The sequence below is a fragment of the Pezoporus wallicus genome, unplaced genomic scaffold (genome assembly GCF_028554395.1).
Source record: "Pezoporus wallicus isolate ANWC-B61680 ecotype Strahan unplaced genomic scaffold, APGP_CSIRO_Pwel_v1 scaffold_13428, whole genome shotgun sequence".
In the NCBI taxonomy this organism is placed as follows: Eukaryota; Metazoa; Chordata; class Aves; order Psittaciformes; family Psittacidae; genus Pezoporus; species Pezoporus wallicus.
The window spans coordinates 3,094,910-3,115,329 of NW_026637482.1; the positions used below are offsets into that span (position 1 = coordinate 3,094,910).

Consider the following 20,420-nt stretch of genomic DNA (forward strand, 5'->3'; position numbering starts at 1 on the left):
CCTGTATGCATACAAAAATGTGGTAGTGGGCTTTCAGACCCCCGGTGGTTATTTCTTCAATCACTTTTGTTTTAGGATCGTTGTCATATCAGTAACCACCAGGTGGTTCTGGCAAAGCTTATTTTAGTAATTTTGTTTTCTCTATAGTTGCTAACAAAGCCTAACATTCTTCAGGTTACTTATTTACAACCCTATTCTTCAATCAACCCCATTCTTCAATCCACCCTATTCTTCAATCAGCCCCACTCGTCAATGGGTAGCAGCTGGATTCTGCTTTAAGGGAGCTTTTAAAGATTATCTAGTTGCAAGCCCACTGCCACAGGCAGGGACACCTTCCAGTAGAGCAGCTTGCTCCGAGCCGCATCCAACCTGGCCTTGAACACTGTCGTGGTTTAAGCCAGACAGCTTGTTCACTCACTCCCAGTGAGTGGTGCCAGGCTGAGAGCAATCGAGGCCCCCCATTCCGGAGCTCTCCCCTTCCCCTCTCCCGGAGAGATGGGGAGGAGAATCAAAAGAGTGCAACTCCTATGGGTTGAGACAAGAACAGTCCAGCAGCCAATGTACAACACAAATCACCACCACTACCACCACCGACAACAATGATAAGAGAAAATAACAAGGGAAGAGAATACAGTACCACCCGCCAAGAAACGAGTCCCATCCGGAAGCCCGTGTCCTTCCGGGTAACTCCCAGTTACCCCCCACCCCGGGCATGACGTGCTGTGGTATGGAATACCTCTTCGGCTAGCCTGGGTCAGGCGTCCTGTCTCTGCTTCCTCCTGGCTTCCCCTCCTCCCTGGCAGAGCCTGAGCCTCACAAAGTCCTTGGTCAGGGTAAACATCACTTAGCAACAACCGAAAACATCGGTATCACCAGCACTGTTCCCAGGCTGGAAGTCAAAACAGCACTGCACCAGCTACCACGAAGGAGAAAAATGATTGCTGCTGCTGAACCCAGGATAAACACGGCCAGGGATGGGGCAGCCAGAGTTTCTCTGTGCTCCCTGTACCAGATCCTCAGCACCCTCACAGGGAAAAACTGCCTAAGATCTCAGTCTCCCCTCTGTCAGTTTAAAGCCATTCCCCCTTGTCCTGTACATGTTCTGTGCCCATCCATATTTTTTCCTGTGTCACTGCCTGGAATGAGTCATCGGGAGCTGCCTTGTGAGTGGTTCTTCAAAATGATGAAAGTAGGTAATGTATGACACTGTGTACCACACAGCCTGAGTTGTACCCACTGCCCTAACCTGCTACCCTGCTTTAACACAGGGAAAACTACAGCAGTCCAGTAAGGTAAAAAAAAAGGCATTTTCCACTTACAGGAAATAAATCAGCTCAGATGTGACGTGGGGGCACTGCTGCTTGGCAAACATATTGGTTTTGACAAAATCAGACTTGTGTGGATTTTGCTTCCAACATTGATGGCTGCAGTTCCTGTGCTGGTAGCAGAGGTCATGTCCTATCTGTTCCAGATCTGAAAGATTTCAGGCAATGCTTTGAAGAGGTTTTAACAACTTCACCTTTCAGCTGAGGTACAACCTGCCCACGAACAAACTCCAAAGTGTGAATTTTGGACTGAATTTTGTCGTTTTCTCCATCTGATCTGCTGATCAAGCAGGCTTTAGGACAGGCAGGTAAGCCTGAGTGGGGCTGAGACTCCAAGAGAGTCACCAGCACCACCACATGCTGCTTCTCAGCTTTCTATCAGTGCTCCGTGGCCGAGGCAGCTAACAGCACTTTCAGGAATTGGTGACAGACCCTCCACAACCAGTCCCATTGTCCCCACCTTTGACCTATCACAGGTATTCACCACACAGTGCTTCAATAAGGAAGTTCTCACCCTCCAAGTCACAGCAGCAACAGGGCAGAAAGAAAGCTGGAGCAGCTCTGCCCTGGAGCCAGGCTGAGAGAGCTGGGCTGGTCCAGCCTGGAGAAGAGAAGGCTCCTGAAGGGGAGACCCTAAAGCAGCTCCAGTGCCTGAAGGGGCTGCAGGAAAGCTGGAGAGGGGCTTGGGACAAGGGCCTGTAGGGACAGGCCAAGGGGAATGGCTTTAACCTGGCAGAGCGGAGATTGAGAAGAGATCGGAGGCAGAAGTTCCTCCCTGTGAGGGTGGGGTTGCACTGTCACAGAGTGCCCAGAAAAGCTGCAGCTGCTTCATCCCTGGCGGTGTTCAAGGCCAGGCTGGACGGGACTTGGAGCAGCCTGCTCTAGTATAAGGCGTCTTTGCCCGTGACAGGGGGCTAGAACTGGATGAGCTTTATGGTCCCCTCCACCACAAAACACTCTGGTTCTCTGACAGTTCGCCGCGGGGTGGGACTGGCTGGGCGGGGCGGGACGGGGCGGCACCGGGAGCTACAGAGCGGTGCTGGAGCAGTGTCGCTGTCAGAGAGGCAGCAGGATGCAGGAGGCACCGTTCAGGGACCACTTTTGGGTGAGTGGGGTCTCATCAGGTAGGGAGGCAGTGTGGTAGGACCCAGAGGGGCCAGGGGGCTCACAGGAGAGCCGGGGGGTGGTCACTCTGTTTTGACCGGAGCTGCTTCAAAGCCACCTTCATGTTCCTGTGGTGCTGTTGCTGAAGGCTCGGAGCATCCCCATGCAGGCATTCCCTATCCACGCATGTTCCAAGATCCCTGGCTTTGCAGCCTGCCCTGTCCAGCTAAAATACACTCCATTGAGCTGCCGAGCTGGGGGAAGTTGGTGCTGGGTTTGGGGTTTGATAATATTAATTTGATGAACTTCTTAGAGACACTATGGGCAAAAAAGTCTCCTTTGATGCAAACTAATCCTGGATAGGAAAGAGTTCCTCAGTGTGCTGCTGCCAAATTGCAGAGGAAAAGCCACAGTTCAGGGAAAACCAAGTTTTGTTGTTTTTTGGTTTTTTGGTATTCTGAACATTGCTTTTGGAAATGGAGAAGTGCACAATCCCCACTTAGCTGCTGCAAAGCCCTGGCACTGTGGCTGCTCAGTTCCTCTTCATGTGTGAGCCTTCCAGGAAATAAATGACAAATTCTTCTATTTGCAGGCTGAAAATCCCCATCTATGAATGGCCTACAGGGTTTCCCAGATTTCTGGGAAGAAGCTCCTATCTTCCAGGGCAGGGAGAAGGTGTCTGGGTCCTGGGAGGAGCAGGTGCCAGGTTTGGGGGTGCTGATGAGGGGTAAATGCAGAGCACCCAGCTTGTGGAGCATCATTAGTGCATTATCTAGCACATCATCATCTGATACGAAAGCCCAAATGAGTATTGAACCTGATTTGGAGAATGAAGCCAGCTTTGCAACTGGCAGTTGTTTCTCAGCTATTCCCACAGTGCTCACTTTGCTTCGCAAATGTGAGGGAGAGGAGGGATTTGAGGGTGGTGGCAGCACCCCCCAGGCTGGGGAGAATAACCATGATGCTATGAAGACATGGATTGTCATGCTTTGTTGGAGCACGGGATTGAAGTAGAGGTCCTCGCTGCAGGGCTGGCTTTGGCTAGCGCTGCCCAGTTTCTTCCTCTCTAGCTGCAGCAGGGCTTTCTAAAGGAGGATCTTAGAGCAAGGAGAAAATACCAGGGCAGCCCCAAGCCCCCCAGGATGAGGAGGAGCTGGGAAATTGCATTGGATGCTTGCTTCTGCCTGACCCCCTGTATTGCAAACATGGCTACATCCTGAATAATGCTCAGTGCTTACTGAGCCCAAAACTGTTGGTACTGACATGGATTTTGTTTGGCTTTTAGCAGTTTCCTTTCTGAAGCTTGTGTGCTTCAACAACTCCCCCCCCCCCCCCCCCCCCGACAATGGAAATGTACTTGGGCAGAGGCTGGAGTGGAACATGATGGATGTGACTCAGTGGAGAGAGAGAGGCCCTGCTGTGGTTGATCGGCCCATGGAAACAGCAGTTACCACCCCAAGCAGCCTTCACACCATGGGCCAGTGACTGTGCATCAGCTATAAGGGCTGGGGAGGGAGTAGGGGGAGCAAGAGATGGACAGAAAACCCCAAATTCACCTTCTGTTTGCTGTTTAGTGCTGTGAAAGCACAAACGTCCTCCTGCAGTTTTTGCTCTTAAGTTACTTTGCTTAAACCAAAAATTTCAAGGAGAATTCTTTGCTGAAGTGATTGTGTAGTGGTCAGGACAGTCCAATGGGAAAGGAGACATTCTGGGGAGGGCTCCAGGGCAGGGATGCCCCAACTGATGGGACAAAGTCTGAAAAATAACCAAACCCTGCAAAAGCTGAGCAGGGTTTGGTGTCGTATCTACCAGCTTTGAAACAGATCTGGTTGTGAATGGCAACAGCTGAATTTCTCTTGGGGACAAGCTGCAGCCTGCCTTGCTCTTTCAGGGTGGCAGGGCTGTGCTTCAAGCCTATTTAGGACTGATTTAGCCTTAAACCCCATTAGTTCTGTTCTTTTCAGCGGTGTGCATGCGTCTCTCTTTTCCTGCACAGCAACCTAGTCCCCGCCAAAGTTCATGGTGCGATGCTCATGATGTGCTGCATTGGGAAAGCACAGGGCGACTTTGCTCCCTGCATGCCAGTTTGCTCATGCTCTCAGGTCTCTGCACAAGATGATAAATTCCCTTAAATAAAAGGTTTTTCTCTTTCGCATCCTCCTGCAGCTCCTGCTTACCCAGGGGCCAAAGTCCAGAGATGCCTGCAGCTACACATGATTTGCCCTGAAGCCCCCCGCTTGCATGATGCAGCCTGTGCTGCCTGCAAAAGAGCTGTGGACACACCAAAGACTGTGTTTGTTTCCTCTTGCCCTGCATGTAGTAATTGCCATGAGTTGAGCAAGTGTGGGCTTTTTTTGTGTTTGTTTTTGCAAGATGCTGTTCTTCTTTAATCATTTTCTTGGAAAGTACCTGGTTCTCCACAAGCCTGCTCTTGCAGTGTATTTCGGGTAACCCAGCAGCAGAAATTTGGGTTTCATCAGAGCACTTTGGTCCTGTAATAAGAAAAATAGACATTATGATAATGCTAAAAAAGCCCACTTAAAGTCTGGTGTATTGGCTCACAGCTTGCCACTTGGAGAGTGGAGTTATGGTCATTTTGCACTAAATGAGACAAAACCACTGCTCTGCTCTCTGCAGTGTGTTTAGCAATGCTGCTACAACAATCCATAGCTCAGGCAAGTAATCTGCAGTAAAAACTGCACTGGCATTTTTAGTTTTCTAATAAAGCATATATCAAAGTACCTGAAAATACTTACATACCCCCAAATGCATAGGAAATAACCATAGCATCTCTTTTTTTGCAGTGGCACAAAGGAAATATGGGGGAAAAGAAATGCTTTGCCCCTTGCTGCAGAGCAAGGGAGCATTGGTGTGTGCAAAGGAACCAGCAGTTCCTCCCTGTGGCCTCTCTACCATGGGCTATGGATGGTATTTTGTCAGTGATGTGACTGGCTGTATTTCTCCTTCATTGGCATGATATTCTTTCAGCCCTGTTTAGCTGGCTGTGGATAAACTCCCTTTTCTTGCATTCCCTCAGCCAGTCCCAGGCTCCTGGGTTCATCACCCTGCTGCTGAGCCACAGTGTGATGCTGGCTGCACCATTTCACTTCCCCTTGCTCCTGCCTATCCTTCTCTAAATGGAGCCTGGCCTGGCAGAGTTTATCAGCAGCATTATGAAACACTCAGGTCCCTGTCTGAAAGGAACAAAGTGGGGTTTGTGGGAAGAAGCAGTTGCATCAAAGCGGAATGGTCCATTGCTCTCTGTGTCTCTGGGATGAGCAGGATGGGTGTGTTCCCCTATGGTAAGGAAACTTCAAATGAAAAATTATTAATAAAAAAGCTGCTTTTTGCGGCTTTCTGTCTGAGGTGGGTGACTTTACAGCGAGTCCTGTTCCTCCCTGAGGTGAGTTTTGTCTGTCCTGTTGTACCCACCTGGTCATGGAACAGGGAGGAACTGCAGCCTCTTGCACTCTGCACCCTGCAGGCACCAGCACAAAGTTTTATTTCATCCCAGCCATATCTGCAGAACCCTGAGTGATTCTGAGGCTGTGCTGACTGTGAGCAAGAATAGCACAGCCATTTATTTCTGGCTACTAAAATAGTCACTCAGCTTCTGCTGTGTTTATCTAAGCAAGTGAGGCTGAGAAGAAAAGCTCTGGACCCCCCCACTTCATTTCTGGGCCCCTCACTAGAAGAGAGACATTTTACAGGAGAGACATTGAGGTGCTGGAGCGGGTCCAGAGAAGGGCAATGGAGCTGGTGAAGGGCCTGGAGCACAAGTGTGATGGGGAACAGCTGAGGGACCTGGGGGGTTCAGTCTGGTGAAGAGAAGGCTCAGGGGGGACCTTATTGCTCTCTACAACTGCTTGACAGGAGGTTGTAGTGAGGTGGGGTTCGGTCTCTTCTTCCAAGGAATAAGTGATAGGACAAGAGGAAATGGCTGCAAGCTGCACCAGGGGAGGTTTAGACCAGGTATTAGGAGAAATCCTCCCCTGAAAGGGTTGACAAGTCCTGGAACAGGCTGTCCAGGACAGTGGTGGAGTCGCCATCTCTGGAGGTGTTTATAAGATGTGTAGATGTGGCATTTAGTGACATGGTTTAGTGGTGGATTTGGCAGTGCTGGGTTAAGGGTTGGACTCAATGATCTTAAAGGTCTTTTCTGATCTAAACAATTCTCTGATTCTTTGATTCTCCCATGTCACTAGCTTCATTGGGTATGTGTCTTGAGGAGGTTTTCCATGTTGAAGATGAATGAAAAGCTCAGCAGCTCGCCCTTTAGCTGCGAGTCATACAAGGTCAAAACTTGTCTTCAGATCCCCACTAGAGCATTTTAGCTCTTTTGCCTGTAAGTACACCAAAAGCCAAAGCATTACAACAGGCACACAAATTCCGTCTCCCTGTCAAGTCCATTGGGAGGATGTTTCAATCATAGGCAGTGGATTGGGAAGGGGGGCTCACCCTGCTGAGCCCTGCAGGCTCAGGAAACATCAGCTGCTGCTTTGCCACCTTGAAACCATCTGCTGTTTTCATGCAGTTTCCTCTAAAAAGCATGTGGGCTCGGAGCTCTGCCCAGTGGGGAGCACCAGGACAGCTATGTGCAGGGGTGCAGGGTGGAAGGAGAGATGCTTGTCCTCCTGTATCCCTCTGGTTGGGGAGGCTTGGTGCAACTCCCCATCCTCCATATCCGTATTTGGCTCAGTTTATGATGTCTTTAAATCTTGTCCTCTGTCCCTATGGCTCTGTGCTTGCCGCGTTGCCCTTCCTCTGTCATTGCTCCCTTCCTGCCTTGCCTTTGGGATGTCCTATGGGCAGTCATGCTTTCATTCTTTCCATGCCAACATCTGCCCACAAGGGTGCTTGCTGTGACGGCTGGTTTCAGGGCATATAAACCTGCCGCACTCCTTCTAGGCCAGGAGCAACTTTACTTCCTGGAAGAAGCTTTTTTGGAAACTTCCACTGGCTGTGTCACCTCCCATGCTTCATGTAACATGTTCCACTAGGAGGGCTGGTCCAGCCTTGGGTGTTTAGGAAATAGAATCACAGAATCACAGACTGGTTTGGGTTGGAAGGTTCCTTAAAGCTCATCCAGTTCCAACCACCTGCCTTTGAGCCTTTGGGTGCCCTTACACTCAGTGATGTGGGTCTGACTGTTCTAGTCAGTGGTTCTCCACATCCATTTTATTTCCTGGGAAACCAGGGATAGGAAGACAAGTTAGGATGTTCCTGTGTTTTGCAACTGGCATGAAGACTGATTTCAGTGTAGGTGTTTTTCCTTTTTCACAGGCCCCATTAGCAAAGACATGATGCAAGCTTGAGGATGGGTTGTGTGTTTATCAGCAATAAGCCCATTTTGGAAGGATGTGCTTTGTGCTTTGCAAAGAAACAGAAGCTGTTTCGATTTTTGCTTAGGTCCTGCTCCACAGTTCTCTCTTCCTGTGCATGCCATGGATGGAGCAAAGCTGACCTGGGATACGTGGGGATTTCCTGCAGGTCCCCCTCCACCACATCTACATTTCACTTCTTGCTTTCTGGCCACTGACATTCAAGTCCTTGACTCCTTAGGGAAGTCTGCATTATTAAATCCTTCATTTATCACAAATACCAGCCCTGTTCCTGCTCTTATCTTGCACCAGGTATAAACCCCTGATAAATCCCCCCTTCTGCTGTCCACACTTTCACACCAGTTCTCTGCATACCCTCACCCTAGCTTCAAAGCATTTCCTGAGTCTCTCTCTCCTGCATTATTCCTCTTTAGGTTTCTTAATAACTGTTTGTGGCTTTTGCTTCCTTTCCCTGAGTTTCATATCTGCTTCTACCATTGCTTCTGTTCTGCAGCTTCTTTCCCTGTCTTTTTTGTTCCAATGTGTGCTGTTCTACGCAACATTGCTGCTCTTTGCAGAACACTACAGGTAGCAGCTTCTGCTCAGCTCCTCATCTGCTTCAGGCTTCTTCCAGAGCATCTGTTTGTATTATTATGGCACTTAGGAAGCCTGCTCTCAGCCCAGGTTTCCAGGTAAATCCTTCAAAATTCCTAGGGCAAAACTCCATTTTTTGTATTAAGGTGCTTCCAGGCATGGGCATGAGGCAAGTATGGTATAGAGTTAGGCAACCTTCATCCTACCCCACCTACATCATTGCTGCATGTGTGTGTGTATATATATATATACATATATATATAAAAAAATAAGCATCAGTACAATATATGGTTTTAAGAAGCTTAAGAATGCTTTCCATCAAATTAGAAAGAAAGCATTGATCCTTCAGAAGTCTATGTGAAGTGTGAGTGGCACTGTGGGACTGAGAGGGTTGGAAGATGGAACTTTCATCTTGGAGATGGAGATATCTACATTTGACCAACCAAGTCCTGTGGGTGGTGGAGGCAGGATCTCTCCATGGCTGTGTTGTTCTGTGGGGAGTGAAGAAGCCATTTGTGATGTATTGGAGGGCTTACAGCAGTGGTGGGGGAGAACTTGTTACTTAGGGAAATGATCTTTGCAGTGGTGTTTTGAATTGATGTGTGGGTCAGTGCTGCTTTTTGGAAGGCCAAAGAGAAAGCTGTTGCAGGACTGGCCATTGGGTGCATCCATGCATTACTGTGAGGGCAGCAAGAGTGCAAGAAGTCCATAGCTCAGCAATCCAGAACTGAAAAGTCTGATAAATTCATCACCAGCCCATGTATATATATATATATATATATATATATATATATATATATATATATATATATATATATATATATATATATATATATATATATATATATATATATATATATATAAAGACTTGTGGGGTTTTTATTGTTTGATTTTATTAAGTTAAAGCTGATAGCTAAAGTCCTAGGAGGAGATGCTGTGCCTCATGAGGTCAGCTGTGCTTAGGCCAGGAGAAAGCAATGAGATGTGGTAGAGAACTGAGCTCTTCTGTTTTCTTGAAGTCATGGAAGTGCCTTGTCCAATACTGCCACCATTGTTCTCATTCTGGAGCCTTTCCCACCCCTCAAAGAAACAGATCTTATTTCATAAAAAGGCACTTGCACACTTGCTCCCAGCTGAGCCACTGCTTGTGCAAATGCTGCTTGAGGTGGCAGTGCCCATGGACTGCACTGACCAGGGTGTGACTACTGTTATTGTGTTTTCAGAGTACGGATCTGACAAGCACAGTTGGCTATGACAGCATAATTCAGCATCTGAATGATGGCAGGAAGAACTGCAAAGAGTTTGAGGACTTTCTGAAGGAAAGGTATGGAACTGTCTCCAACAACAGGTTGGGCTGAACCTGAGAAGTGGGGTGGTGGCACTACTTCTATTCATGTATTCCCAGTCGGGTTTCTGTCACTTTGTCATGTCCACTATGTTTTATGTTTTAACAAGTTTTAATATAAAACACCTCTGGTTTTTGAGTGATGAGGAACTTAGGTTCTTACACTGTCCTTTCACTGCATGGCTTGCTGCTCTGGTATGAAGTCCATTCAGACGTGGACTAGATGATCACATTTTGAACTGCCTATTAAAAAGAAAAGAGGAGTCAGGAGCAGTTTAATAATTCAGTCTTACATGCTGGATGTGTTTGCAGCTGCTGGTAGCCTGCCCAGGCCACATGTTCTACAATGAAGTCCACCTTGCTGTTCAGCTTGCAGAAGATCTTTGACACAGGAGAGCCATGGCTTTGTTCTGAATTTGTCTTTGTACATCATGGACAGCCCATATAGTTTATGTTAAAAATAAGTAGTAGACCTAAGGTCATATCAGAGGATATGACCTAAGTAGAGGTTCTGCAGAGGGCACAACAGAGATGGTCTGGCCATGTATTTTGAGTTTATGGTTCCTTTGGTTAGCAATGGCTAATGAATAGTGTTGTAGAACAATCCTGAAACCTCTAAATACAAGACTTGGCAGAAATCAGCCTGGAACAAAGGTAAGGGGGATGAAGAGGGGAGCCTGCTGTTAAAAGTGTCTAATGCACATATATTATCTAGGCTGTAATACCACATTCCAGGAATATTTGGGCTTTCAGGCTGACTGGGGAACCATCCACTGAACCCCAAGAATTGTGTCTCACTCAACCACGGCAATAGAGAGAGTGCAAAAACTGTGCCCTGTTCCTCTCTGCTGTTGAAGGAGGTTCCCATTGAGGTGTCTAGCTAGGAGGAAGTTAGAGGCAGGCCTTGGACTTGCTAGTGGCATCCCTCTCTGAACAGCCCAGCTGTTACATGGTCCCACTCATGGAGAACATGGTTGTTGGATTTGATGCTTTGCCTCAAAAGGAAGTTCATGGGAATATTGTTAGATAGAGGAAAAAAATCAATTTAGAATATTTATTTTTTCCATTTTCCTACAGGCTTTGTTTTTTTAAGAGTTAAGTCAGATGAACCCCACTGCCAAACTCTAGAAATCAGTAACATAGGCATCTGTATCTGCGCTAGAGATACAGGCATTTTAGGAAACTATTTTACCCAGTAACCTTGTAATGCAAGTCTTTAGCTGCGCTTGCTTCTCTCCACTGACAGCAGACAGCTAGGGTAGCTTGACTAGATGGAGTTATCTGCATTTGACCAACTAAGACCTTGTTGTCTGTACAGATTTCAGTGCAACTGCAGAAAGCTGGCTGCTCTTAGACTTCAACACATAGGTTTTCTTTCCCACCAGCTCTTTCTTCCAAGAGAGGAGGACAATACAATCTCTCAAAGGTGTTATTTATATTACTGCACAAGATGTGGTCACTTCTTCTGGTGTTCTTCCCAAGACAGAAGAGAGTACCTATTGTCTTGCTCTAAAAAGAGCTGGAATGGCCCAGCTGAGCTTTGGAGTGCATGTACAGTGGCTGTGTGTTCTTTGAGGTGCCTAATCCCTTGTGATTTAAACTACATTTGGTTTGAATCAACCAAATCAGATTCAAATCACTTTGTGAGGATGGAGCGACAGACACTGATGGCCGATACACAGAAAACTTGTGTTCACACAAGCCTTGTTCACATGGGAAACTGAGCTAAAAAACTGTGGAGGCAGTGGCTCCATCTAGCCACCAGCTGCACTGGCTGCGTCATCTTCCACCTCCTATGGAGGTGGTCCTTGCATCTATTGACCATAGGGAGATGGGCAATGCATTGGGACCACAGACACAGCAAAGTAAAATGTTCTCACCAGAAGGCTGTTGTAGCAGCAAACAACAGTCTTCCTTCAGCCAACTGTGCACAGTTGTTTTGCAGCAGATGGGGAGGGTGTTAAGAGTGAGTCTTGGCTCAGCCTGCAAACAAGTATCAGTTTCTGAAGTAAGAACTTCCTCTCATGTCAATCTTTCCTCAACAGGGCAATAATAGAAGAAAAATATGGCAAAGAGCTCATTAACTTGTCAAAGAAGAAGCCCTGTGGACAGACAGAGCTGAAGTAAGTTCACAGTCCCATGTATGTTTTGCTTTTATGGGTGTCCTTACTTGGAGAAATGAAGGAAGGCAACTGTGAGAGACAGAAGACTATTGAAATGTGATTGGGACTTCTATCAGAGGGTGATCTGAAATTGGTCTGTGAATGAACAGTGCACAGTTGGGTTGTACTTTGCTGATGATTGAGTTGGGCTCCACCAAGTTCCCACCAGCCGTAGCCTAATCAAAGCACTGTGGCTGCGCAGGCAAGATGTGGAGTGGTAGTTCAGCAAAAGGAAAAGGATCATGAGACCTTGGGTTTGCTCCTGACTGTTTTTGTGGTCAGAGGGAAGTACAGGCACTTGCTTGACTCAAACCATGCAAATCTGCAAAGCCCAGTGTTACCATGCCACAGAGATCCTGTGGCCACTGCAGTCGGCTTCATGACTGTATTTCCATTTCCCCACCAACTCCTGGCACCTTTTACTTCCCCCTTTGTTTCTATACTTCATACATGCCTGGTCTGATATTCTCTGATCATTTATTTACAGTTTTATATTGAGGTGTCACATAAAATGTTTCTAAAATCTTTACTGCACAATCTTAATAGGGAGAGAAATTCCTACAGTTCCAACCACTGGCCAGTGCACCATGTAGAAGGTGTTCATATGTCCCAAATGATACTTCTAGGACATTGCCTGAAATATTTGTCATAAAACTCAGAATTGTCAATAGCATCCAATATTCAGAAAGATCTAAGGTAGATCTCAAACCAATTAAGCTGTGTTGTATTTGCTGAGAGGGAAAAAGCCAGACGTGTAAAGAGGATAAATAAACCTGCTTCAAGCTGTCTTGGCCTGTGTTAAGTTGGGGACATGCTATTCAGTTTGAGAGAAGTGCTCTGCTGATTCCTGAACCTGACTGTGCTTTCCCATTCTCTTTAATTTGTTTTTCAGCACGCTGAAGAGATCCCTGGATGTTTTCAAGCAACGTAAGTAATTCTTCATGTTTGCCAGGACACTTGGCAGTGCCAAAGCCTGCTAGTTTAGAAAAAAAATAGCAGAGAAACTCTCAAACCTGTCTGATGCTGGAGTTAGGCGTAGGCTGACCTTCTGGACCACATCATCCCTTTGGCTCCAGAGCATGTGTGGGAGAGGGACCCACAGAGCATCTTGCTGGGGATCTTTGTGTCCTTCTGGGGCAGGCTGCACTCAGAAGTCACCCTTATGTTGTACCTCAGAAGCTGCGCATGGGAAGCTCATCTGGAGTTTCCTGGACTGTCTTGCCTTGCCTTCTTCCCAAGTAACAAGTGAAAGGACAAGAGGAAATGGCCTCAAGCTGCACCAGGGGAGGTTTAGATGGTTATTAGGAAAAATATTTTCCCTGAAAGGTTTGTCAACCACTGGTACAGGCTGTCCAGGGCAGTGGTGGACTCACCATCCCTGGAGATGTTTAGAAGATGTGTATTTAGAGATATTTAGAAGATGTGCTCAGTGACATGGTTTAGTGGTGGACTTGGCAGTGCTAGAATAATGGCTGGACTCAGTGATCTTAAAGGCAGGTCTTTTCCAGCCTAAATGATTCTACAATTCTAATTGGACCATCTACAAGATGATACTTTGGCCACCTTACATTGCCCCTCCATTTCCATGTACACACGGCAGGCAACAACCCTGTGCTGAGGGCTGGTGCTCTGCTCTCCTGTGCTGAGTCCACTCTCTGCTCCAGCCAAGTTTATCTGCTGCCCTAACCCTCGGTGAACCTCCCCAGCACGGCTCTGTTGTTGAAGCAGCTGGCTATTCATAGCTGTGGGTTTGAAAAAGCTCTGGGGCTTGAATCATGAGATACACTTTGCTTATGTCCTTTGATGAGCTTGCTGGGGTGCTGTTCTACAGTATGACCAATTCATTTCCAGCAGGATGAGCCTGAGATTTTTTAGCGTGTTTCTGTGCCGCAAGTTGACTGTCTGCTAAAGTGGGGCAATGCTTCCTTCAGGAATCTGCTTCAGGGTGCTGTATGTTGAAGCCTACTTGAATTCACAGAGGTGAGGGGCAGATGTGACTGTGCTTGCTTGAGACCAGTTTTCTTACACTGAAAAGCAGGCCCCAGCAGGACTCACCCAGGACTGATCCAAGGCAATGCTGCTTGGATGCCACTTCAAATGTCCTGCTCCTTTTATATGTTTCTGCACAGGGATATGTGATATGGGGTCAGTACGATGTCAGCTACAACCGCTGACTTGAGGGAAAGAGGTGTATTTGGGGTATACATATATACTCAAATTTCTTTTCTTTGCAGAGATAGACAATGTGGGACAAGGTCACATCCAGCTGGCACAAACCCTTCGGGAAGAAGCAAAAAAAATGGAGGAATTCAGGGAAAAGCAAAAACTGCATCAGAAGAAGGTCAGGGTGTTGATCCATCACCATCCTTGGTGATGGATCCTGACTCATGTCTCCCACCATGCCCCAGCCCCCTGCGTGCCCCCAATGCTTGCTGCTGCTGCGAAGTCCTGAGCTCCTTCCTATATATTGCCACCCTGCTGCTGAACCAGCAACCTCTGACTTCCTGTTTCTGACTGCCACATCTTCTCCTTTGAGTGCCTTTTGGGGCCAGCAATCGCAGGGGCTCAGCTCCAGAGACACCAGCCTCAACCAGGAATGTTCTTAAAGCATATATATATAAACATATATATATATATATATATATATATATCATATATATAGTGTTGCCTGATCTCCACAGGGTTTGCTAAAATTGGTAAGCCTTTTAACCTCTTCTGGCTTGAGATTCCTTTGTCTAGAAATTGAGGAAAAACTTCTAGAAGTTTGGACCTAGCAGAAGGAAGTGGGATTCCCAATTTCCCTAGATTCAATGGAGACGATACACTACTATATATTGGTGGATTTCATTTGTAGAGTTCTTTTGCATAGACAGGAGGAGGCTTAGCTAGAAGTATAAAAGGTGGGTTTTGTGAAGATGCTTGAGGTGGACATAGGTCCTTAAGGCCATCTGAATTTGGTCTGTGCCTTGTCTTTTCCTAACCCATATAGTCTCTCCTGGAGCTTTGATGGTCAGTGATGTGTTGACTCTAGCTCTGTTGTCTTCACAGATAGAACTCATAATGGAGGCGATTCACAAAACCAGGAATCTGCAGTACAAGAAGACCATGGAGGTAAAGCAAACATGCTGCTCTTTCTTGCTATATGGTTTAACACTGCTAACACGCGTGCACAGTGCTGGGGCAGTCTTGAATATGAGGGTCTTCCTCTGCTGCAACTCATGCAGACACTACATCAAGAGCTGCAGCAGAGGAAGACCGTCACATTTAAGTCTGCATAGTGTGCTCTGAAAAACTGAAGAGTACACCAGGGACGTGGCTGGTAGCAGCCTTGCACGGTTGGATAAGAGTGATTTAGATGTCACGGACTCGATTGCTATGAGCTTTTCATGACAAATGAAGAGCAGCTTGTCTTGTGAGGTCAGTTTTGCTCATGCAGCAGGGCACTGGGGATGTTGTGTGTTGTCCCCTGCTCTGCAGGCAGACTGTGGTCACCTCTCCACTTGTAGGCTGTGTTTTCCTCCAGAGCTACCTGCATGAGCTGTAATAGCGAATCACTGCTTGCTAACACGCTCCTGCCCTATTTGTTGACTTTCCTAGGCCAAGCGCCTCTATGAGCAGCGCTGCAGGGATAAGGATGAGGCGGAACAGGCTGTGCACCGGAACGCAAACATGGTTACACAGAAGCAGCAGGAGAAGGTATGGAGATGCGGGTGGCCATGGGACAGAAGTAGGAAGGGTGTATGTTCTTGGAGCTCTCCTGCCCCATAACTCTTCTCCCAGCTCTGGGTTTGGGGGTGAGATGGAAGGGCTGGTGATGAGCACCTCCTTTATGAAGACAGCTGTGGAAGTTGGGGCTGTTCAGCCTGGAGAAGAGAAAGCTGCGTGGAGACCTCATAGCAGCCTTCCAGTATCTGAAGGGGGCCTATAGGGATGATGGAGAGGGACTCTTCATTAGAGACTGTAGTGATAGGACAAGGGGTAGCGGGTTAAAAGTTAAGGAGGGGAAGTTTAGATTGGATATAAGGAGGAAATTCTTTCCTGTGAGGGTGGTGAGGCACTGGAATAGGTTGCCCAGGGAGGTTGTGAATGCTCCATCCCTGGCAGTGTTCAAGACCAGGTTGGACGAGGCCTTGGGTGATATGATTTAGCGTAAGGTGTCCCTGCCCATGGCAGGGGGGTTGGAACTAGATGATCTTAAGGTGCTTTCCAACCCTAATTATTCTATGATTCTACGATTCTCCGGTTGGACTTCAGTACCATTGGCAATGAACTGGAGCTCTCCTATAGGATTTTTTCTCTCTCCCATTTTTGACAGCTGTTTCTCAAGCTGGCTCAGACAAAATCATCTCTGGAGGACTCTGGTGAGTGTGGAAATGCAGGCTTTGCAGTGTTTTCCGTGGCAGGGGGTTGTGAAGCCATGGCATGGCTCTTGAGTGAGCTCCAGCTCTTGGGGCAGGGCTGGCTCCTCAGAAACTCATGCTCAACATACCAGAGGTGGAGAAGCCTTCACAGCCCTACCAACGCTGTTCCCACCATTTCCCTGTGGCATGACCCTCCACAATGCTGTGCAGCTCTGCATTTCCTTGCAGTACACATCCATAGCTGGGCTCATGCATTACTGCTCCTTTCACCCTGGTGTCCCTGCCAATTCAGGCTTCATGTATTGTCTTCTAGCAAAGGGTGTTTTTAGTCATTGTTAACCAGATGAGAGTATGATTTCCCGCACAGACAGGAGTTACCAGCAGAGTGTTACCACACTGGAGAAGATCCGGGAAGAATGGCAGAAAGAGCACATCAAAGCTTGCGAGGTAAAAGCCTCTAAATGCCTTCACATGGCAGTGTGGTCCTCTGGATGTCCGCTCCTCACTGCAGAGGTCCAGGATGGCATAGATGTGCCTTCTGTGTGTTTCCCTGGCAGTGAAGCAGCAGGATGTGTTGCAGCTAACAATGTGTGTGTCTCATTCTTGGCTTCTGGCAAAGAAGCAGCATGTGCTGCAGCTAACTGTGTAGGCCTCACGCTTGGCTTCTGCATTTAAATTCCCACCGCTTCAAGATTTCCACTATCTTTTTTGTTTTAATTTTAATTCTACCATCTTTTAAAATTAACAGAGTCAAATTAGGGACATTTTGCCCATTAACCTGCTTGCGCATTTGGTATGGTCCTTATACTGACAGCTTTGGTCACCTCTTGGTACTCAGTGACTTATGGCCAGTATGTCCTTACAGACACACCACCACCTAGCAGACTCTGAAACTGTGAAAGACTTTAAATGAGTTTGCAGCAGAAGGTGCTGGCATACTGGGGACACAAGCTGGGTGAAGCCATCTCCATGTGAATCCAGTGTGCCAGCAGCCCTTCACCATATATCTCACATGGTAGTATGGGAACCCCTCTGAGTGGATGTATCAGCCTAAAGCAGACTGCCTCATAGCAAAGTGGTCTAGCCAGGACTTCCAGCAAGTGCTGGAGAATCCCAGGGCTAGTGACGAGAGGACTGTGATGCTGCTCTTCTACTGACCCGTGTCTTGCAGCCGTCTGTGATCTGTAACGGAGGGTCAAAGGAGGTGATCCTGCCCCCCTCTGCTCTTGTGAGACCTCACTTGGAGTATTGCGTACAGTTCTGGTGTCCTCAACATAAAAAGGACATGGAACTGTTGGAACAAGTCCAGAGGAGGCCACAAGGATGGTCAGGGGACTGGAGCACCTCCCATATGAAGACAGGCTGAGAAAGTTGTGGCTGTTCAGTCTGGAGAAGAGAATGCTGCATGGAGACCTCATAGCAGCCTTCCACTATCTGAAGGGGACCTACCAGGATGCTGAGGAGGGACTCTTCATTAGGGACTGTAGCGACAGGACAAGGGGTAATGGCTTCAAACTTAAACAGGGGAAGTTTAGGTTAGATACAAGGAACAAGTTCTTTACTGTGAAGGTGGTGAGGCACTGGAATGGCTTGCCCAAGGAAGTTGTGAATGCTCCATCCCTGACAGTGTTCTAGGCCAGTTTGGACTGGCCTAACTATTCTGATTCTTTGATTCTATGGACAGGGACTGCAGCAGTTTAGGTTTTATGCCATGTCTGCTGCAAGCTTGCTAACAGCCTTCCCACTCCCAGCTGTTCTGATCCCTTCCCAACCTACTTCTCATTAGGCCTCTATTTTAAGTTTTCATTTTAAAATGGAATTTCCTGACTGTGTTGTGTGGTATGTCAGCGCCTCAGTGCTGGTGTGCTTTCCATGTCAGGAGTCTCTAAAACCCTTTATGATAGTGGGGTGTAGAAAGCAGTAGTTTCACTTCAACAGATGGATCACGTGGAGGTTTTCCCCTCAGTGTGTTGCAAAGGTTATAAATGATAACAACTGCATATGTACACGTGCGATGAAAGGCTGTCAGGGAAATGAGTAAAGGCTCATGAAATGGAGCTATACCAGACAGTACATTTTGAAAGACTTCTGTTTCAAGCTCCTTGGAAAAGGGATGGTAAGAAAACGGATGGTAAGGAAAGGGAGAAAAGACAAACCAGTCGAGACACTTTGCTTTCAGATATCCCAAATGCTTTTTTATTGCTCCATAGTTGTGGGAGAGAAGTCAGCTGGGACTGCAGGACCATGGGGTACCTAGGAAACATGCAGTGCCTTTAGGAAGCTGGCTTCATCTCCCCAGAGGTAGTGGTGTGCTGACTGACCCCTTTCACATCGGCCCTGCAGACCTTCCTCGAGCTTAACACTCATCTTTAAAATATCTGGCTGTGTAAAGGGTCGACTTTTTCTCTGGACGAGGTCTTTTCCAACCTAGTTGGTTCTATGATTCTGTGACTCATGGTTACCATGCTTTCTGCAGAAGACCAACATCACCTACTCCTTGCTGTGGATGGTTGATCAAAGATCTACCAGTGATCTTTGTAGTGGGATGAAAAGAGATCAGAATAGAAAACATTTGTTCTCAAAGATGTTAGGGCTGTTTTGTCTGTGTCATTTCAGTTCTTTGAGACTCAGGAGTGTGAGCGGCTCAACTATTTCCGCAATGCCCTCTGGCTTCATGTCAACCAGCTCTCCCAGGACTGCGTCCAGAATGATGAAGTATGTCAAAGGAAAAATCTTCATCTTTATTTTGAGAAAACACAACCCAGTTTCCTTCCCTGTGCTGAGTTGGGTTGTGGCCTTTAATCAGCCACCAGACACCAGCATAAGTGTGCACACAGATTTTGGCCAGAGCTCTCACAGATGAGCTTTCATCTGGGATTCCCATGTTTTTTGAGGATTGTGAGGCCCTGGCATAGGTTGCCCAGAGAAGCTGTGGCTGCCCCATCCCTGGCAGTGTTCAAGGCCAGGTGAGGACGGGGCTTGGAGCAACTTGCTCTAGTGGAAGGTGTCCCTGCCCATGTCAGGGGCTTGGAACTGGATGAGCTTTAAATGTCCCTTCCAATCCCAACCCGTCTGGGATTCTATGATTCCCTTACAACTGGAGCTTGTGCCCATGTCCTGGGTGAGTGCCGGGCTTTCAGCCATGTGTAAAAAACACCTGAAAAAACCTGCATGTTTTTTGACCTCATTTACAAAAAATGCTTTTGATTTCCCTTTCATAGAAATATGAGGAAATCCGCAAGAGTTTAGAACTGTGCAGCATTGAAAAGGACATTGATTTTTTTGTAAATTTACGCAAAACTGGAAGTTTGGCACCAGGTAAGAGCTCAGTGCAATCTCACAGATTAGTGCTGTCTTCCTTGTACTTCTCTTGGAGCTGCTTCTCTGATAAGCATCAGTTTGGATGCAAGAAACACTGATCTTGCAACATCCTTCCTTTCATTCCCTGGCGTGCAACACTGATCTTTGCCACTCTTGACCAGCTCCTGAAGATAATCTTCTCTTCTTGTAACATTAAATTCATTGATCAGACATTTTCACAGAGAGGGGACTTAGCAGTTGAATGCTGGTATGACAGAAAATTAATGGCTTTAAAAGGTCTGGACTTTACTATTGTTAATTTTTTTAGCTCCTGTTGTTTATGAAAACTACTACAATACACAAAGAAATCCAGCTCCTGTGAGAAGTCCAGTTCCCATGCCTATATCAAGGTAAGAGACGCAACATGTACAACTGTGTTGTGGTTTAAGCCCAGCCGGTAACTCAGAACCACGCAGCTGCTTCCTCACTCTCCCCACTTCTTACTCCCTCCACTCCAGAGGGATGGGGAGGAGAGTTGAAAGAATGCCACTCCCATGGGCTGAGATAAGAACAGCCCAGTTACTAAGGGCTAATTACTAATATAAAACCACTACTGCTACCATCAATAATAATAATGATAAGGGAAATAAGGCAAGAGAAAACAACCGCTCACCACCCGCCTACGGACATCCAGCCTTACCGGAGCAGCAATCTACCCCTTCCGGGTAACTCCCCCTAGTTTATATACTGGGCATAATATGCTGTGGTATGGAATACCCCTTTGGCAAGTTTGAGTCAGGTGTCCTGTCTCTGCTTCCTTCCGGCTTCCCCTCCTTCCTGGCAGAGCATGAGACTCAGAAAGTCCTTGGTTGGGGTAATCATTACTTAGCAACAGCGAAAACATCAGT

At 47.2% G+C, this 20,420-nt stretch overlaps 1 protein-coding gene across 1 annotated transcript in view; it reads left to right on the forward strand.

Moving 5' to 3' along the window:
- Nucleotides 1-20,420, forward strand: part of LOXHD1 (lipoxygenase homology PLAT domains 1) — a 349,538-nt gene that overhangs the window by 324,017 nt on the left and 5,101 nt on the right. Inside the window, exons 1-12 of the mRNA XM_057405703.1 lie at nucleotides 2,333-2,430; nucleotides 9,568-9,668; nucleotides 11,735-11,812; nucleotides 12,744-12,778; nucleotides 14,086-14,192; nucleotides 14,900-14,962; nucleotides 15,449-15,547; nucleotides 16,167-16,212; nucleotides 16,580-16,659; nucleotides 18,829-18,927; nucleotides 19,434-19,530; nucleotides 19,841-19,922. Of these exons, the coding sequence (XP_057261686.1) occupies nucleotides 2,398-2,430; nucleotides 9,568-9,668; nucleotides 11,735-11,812; nucleotides 12,744-12,778; nucleotides 14,086-14,192; nucleotides 14,900-14,962; nucleotides 15,449-15,547; nucleotides 16,167-16,212; nucleotides 16,580-16,659; nucleotides 18,829-18,927; nucleotides 19,434-19,530; nucleotides 19,841-19,922 (920 nt within the window). The 5' untranslated portion in view covers nucleotides 2,333-2,397. Of the gene's footprint in view, nucleotides 2,431-9,567; nucleotides 9,669-11,734; nucleotides 11,813-12,743; nucleotides 12,779-14,085; nucleotides 14,193-14,899; nucleotides 14,963-15,448; nucleotides 15,548-16,166; nucleotides 16,213-16,579; nucleotides 16,660-18,828; nucleotides 18,928-19,433; nucleotides 19,531-19,840; nucleotides 19,923-20,420 lie in introns of the transcript that reaches the window.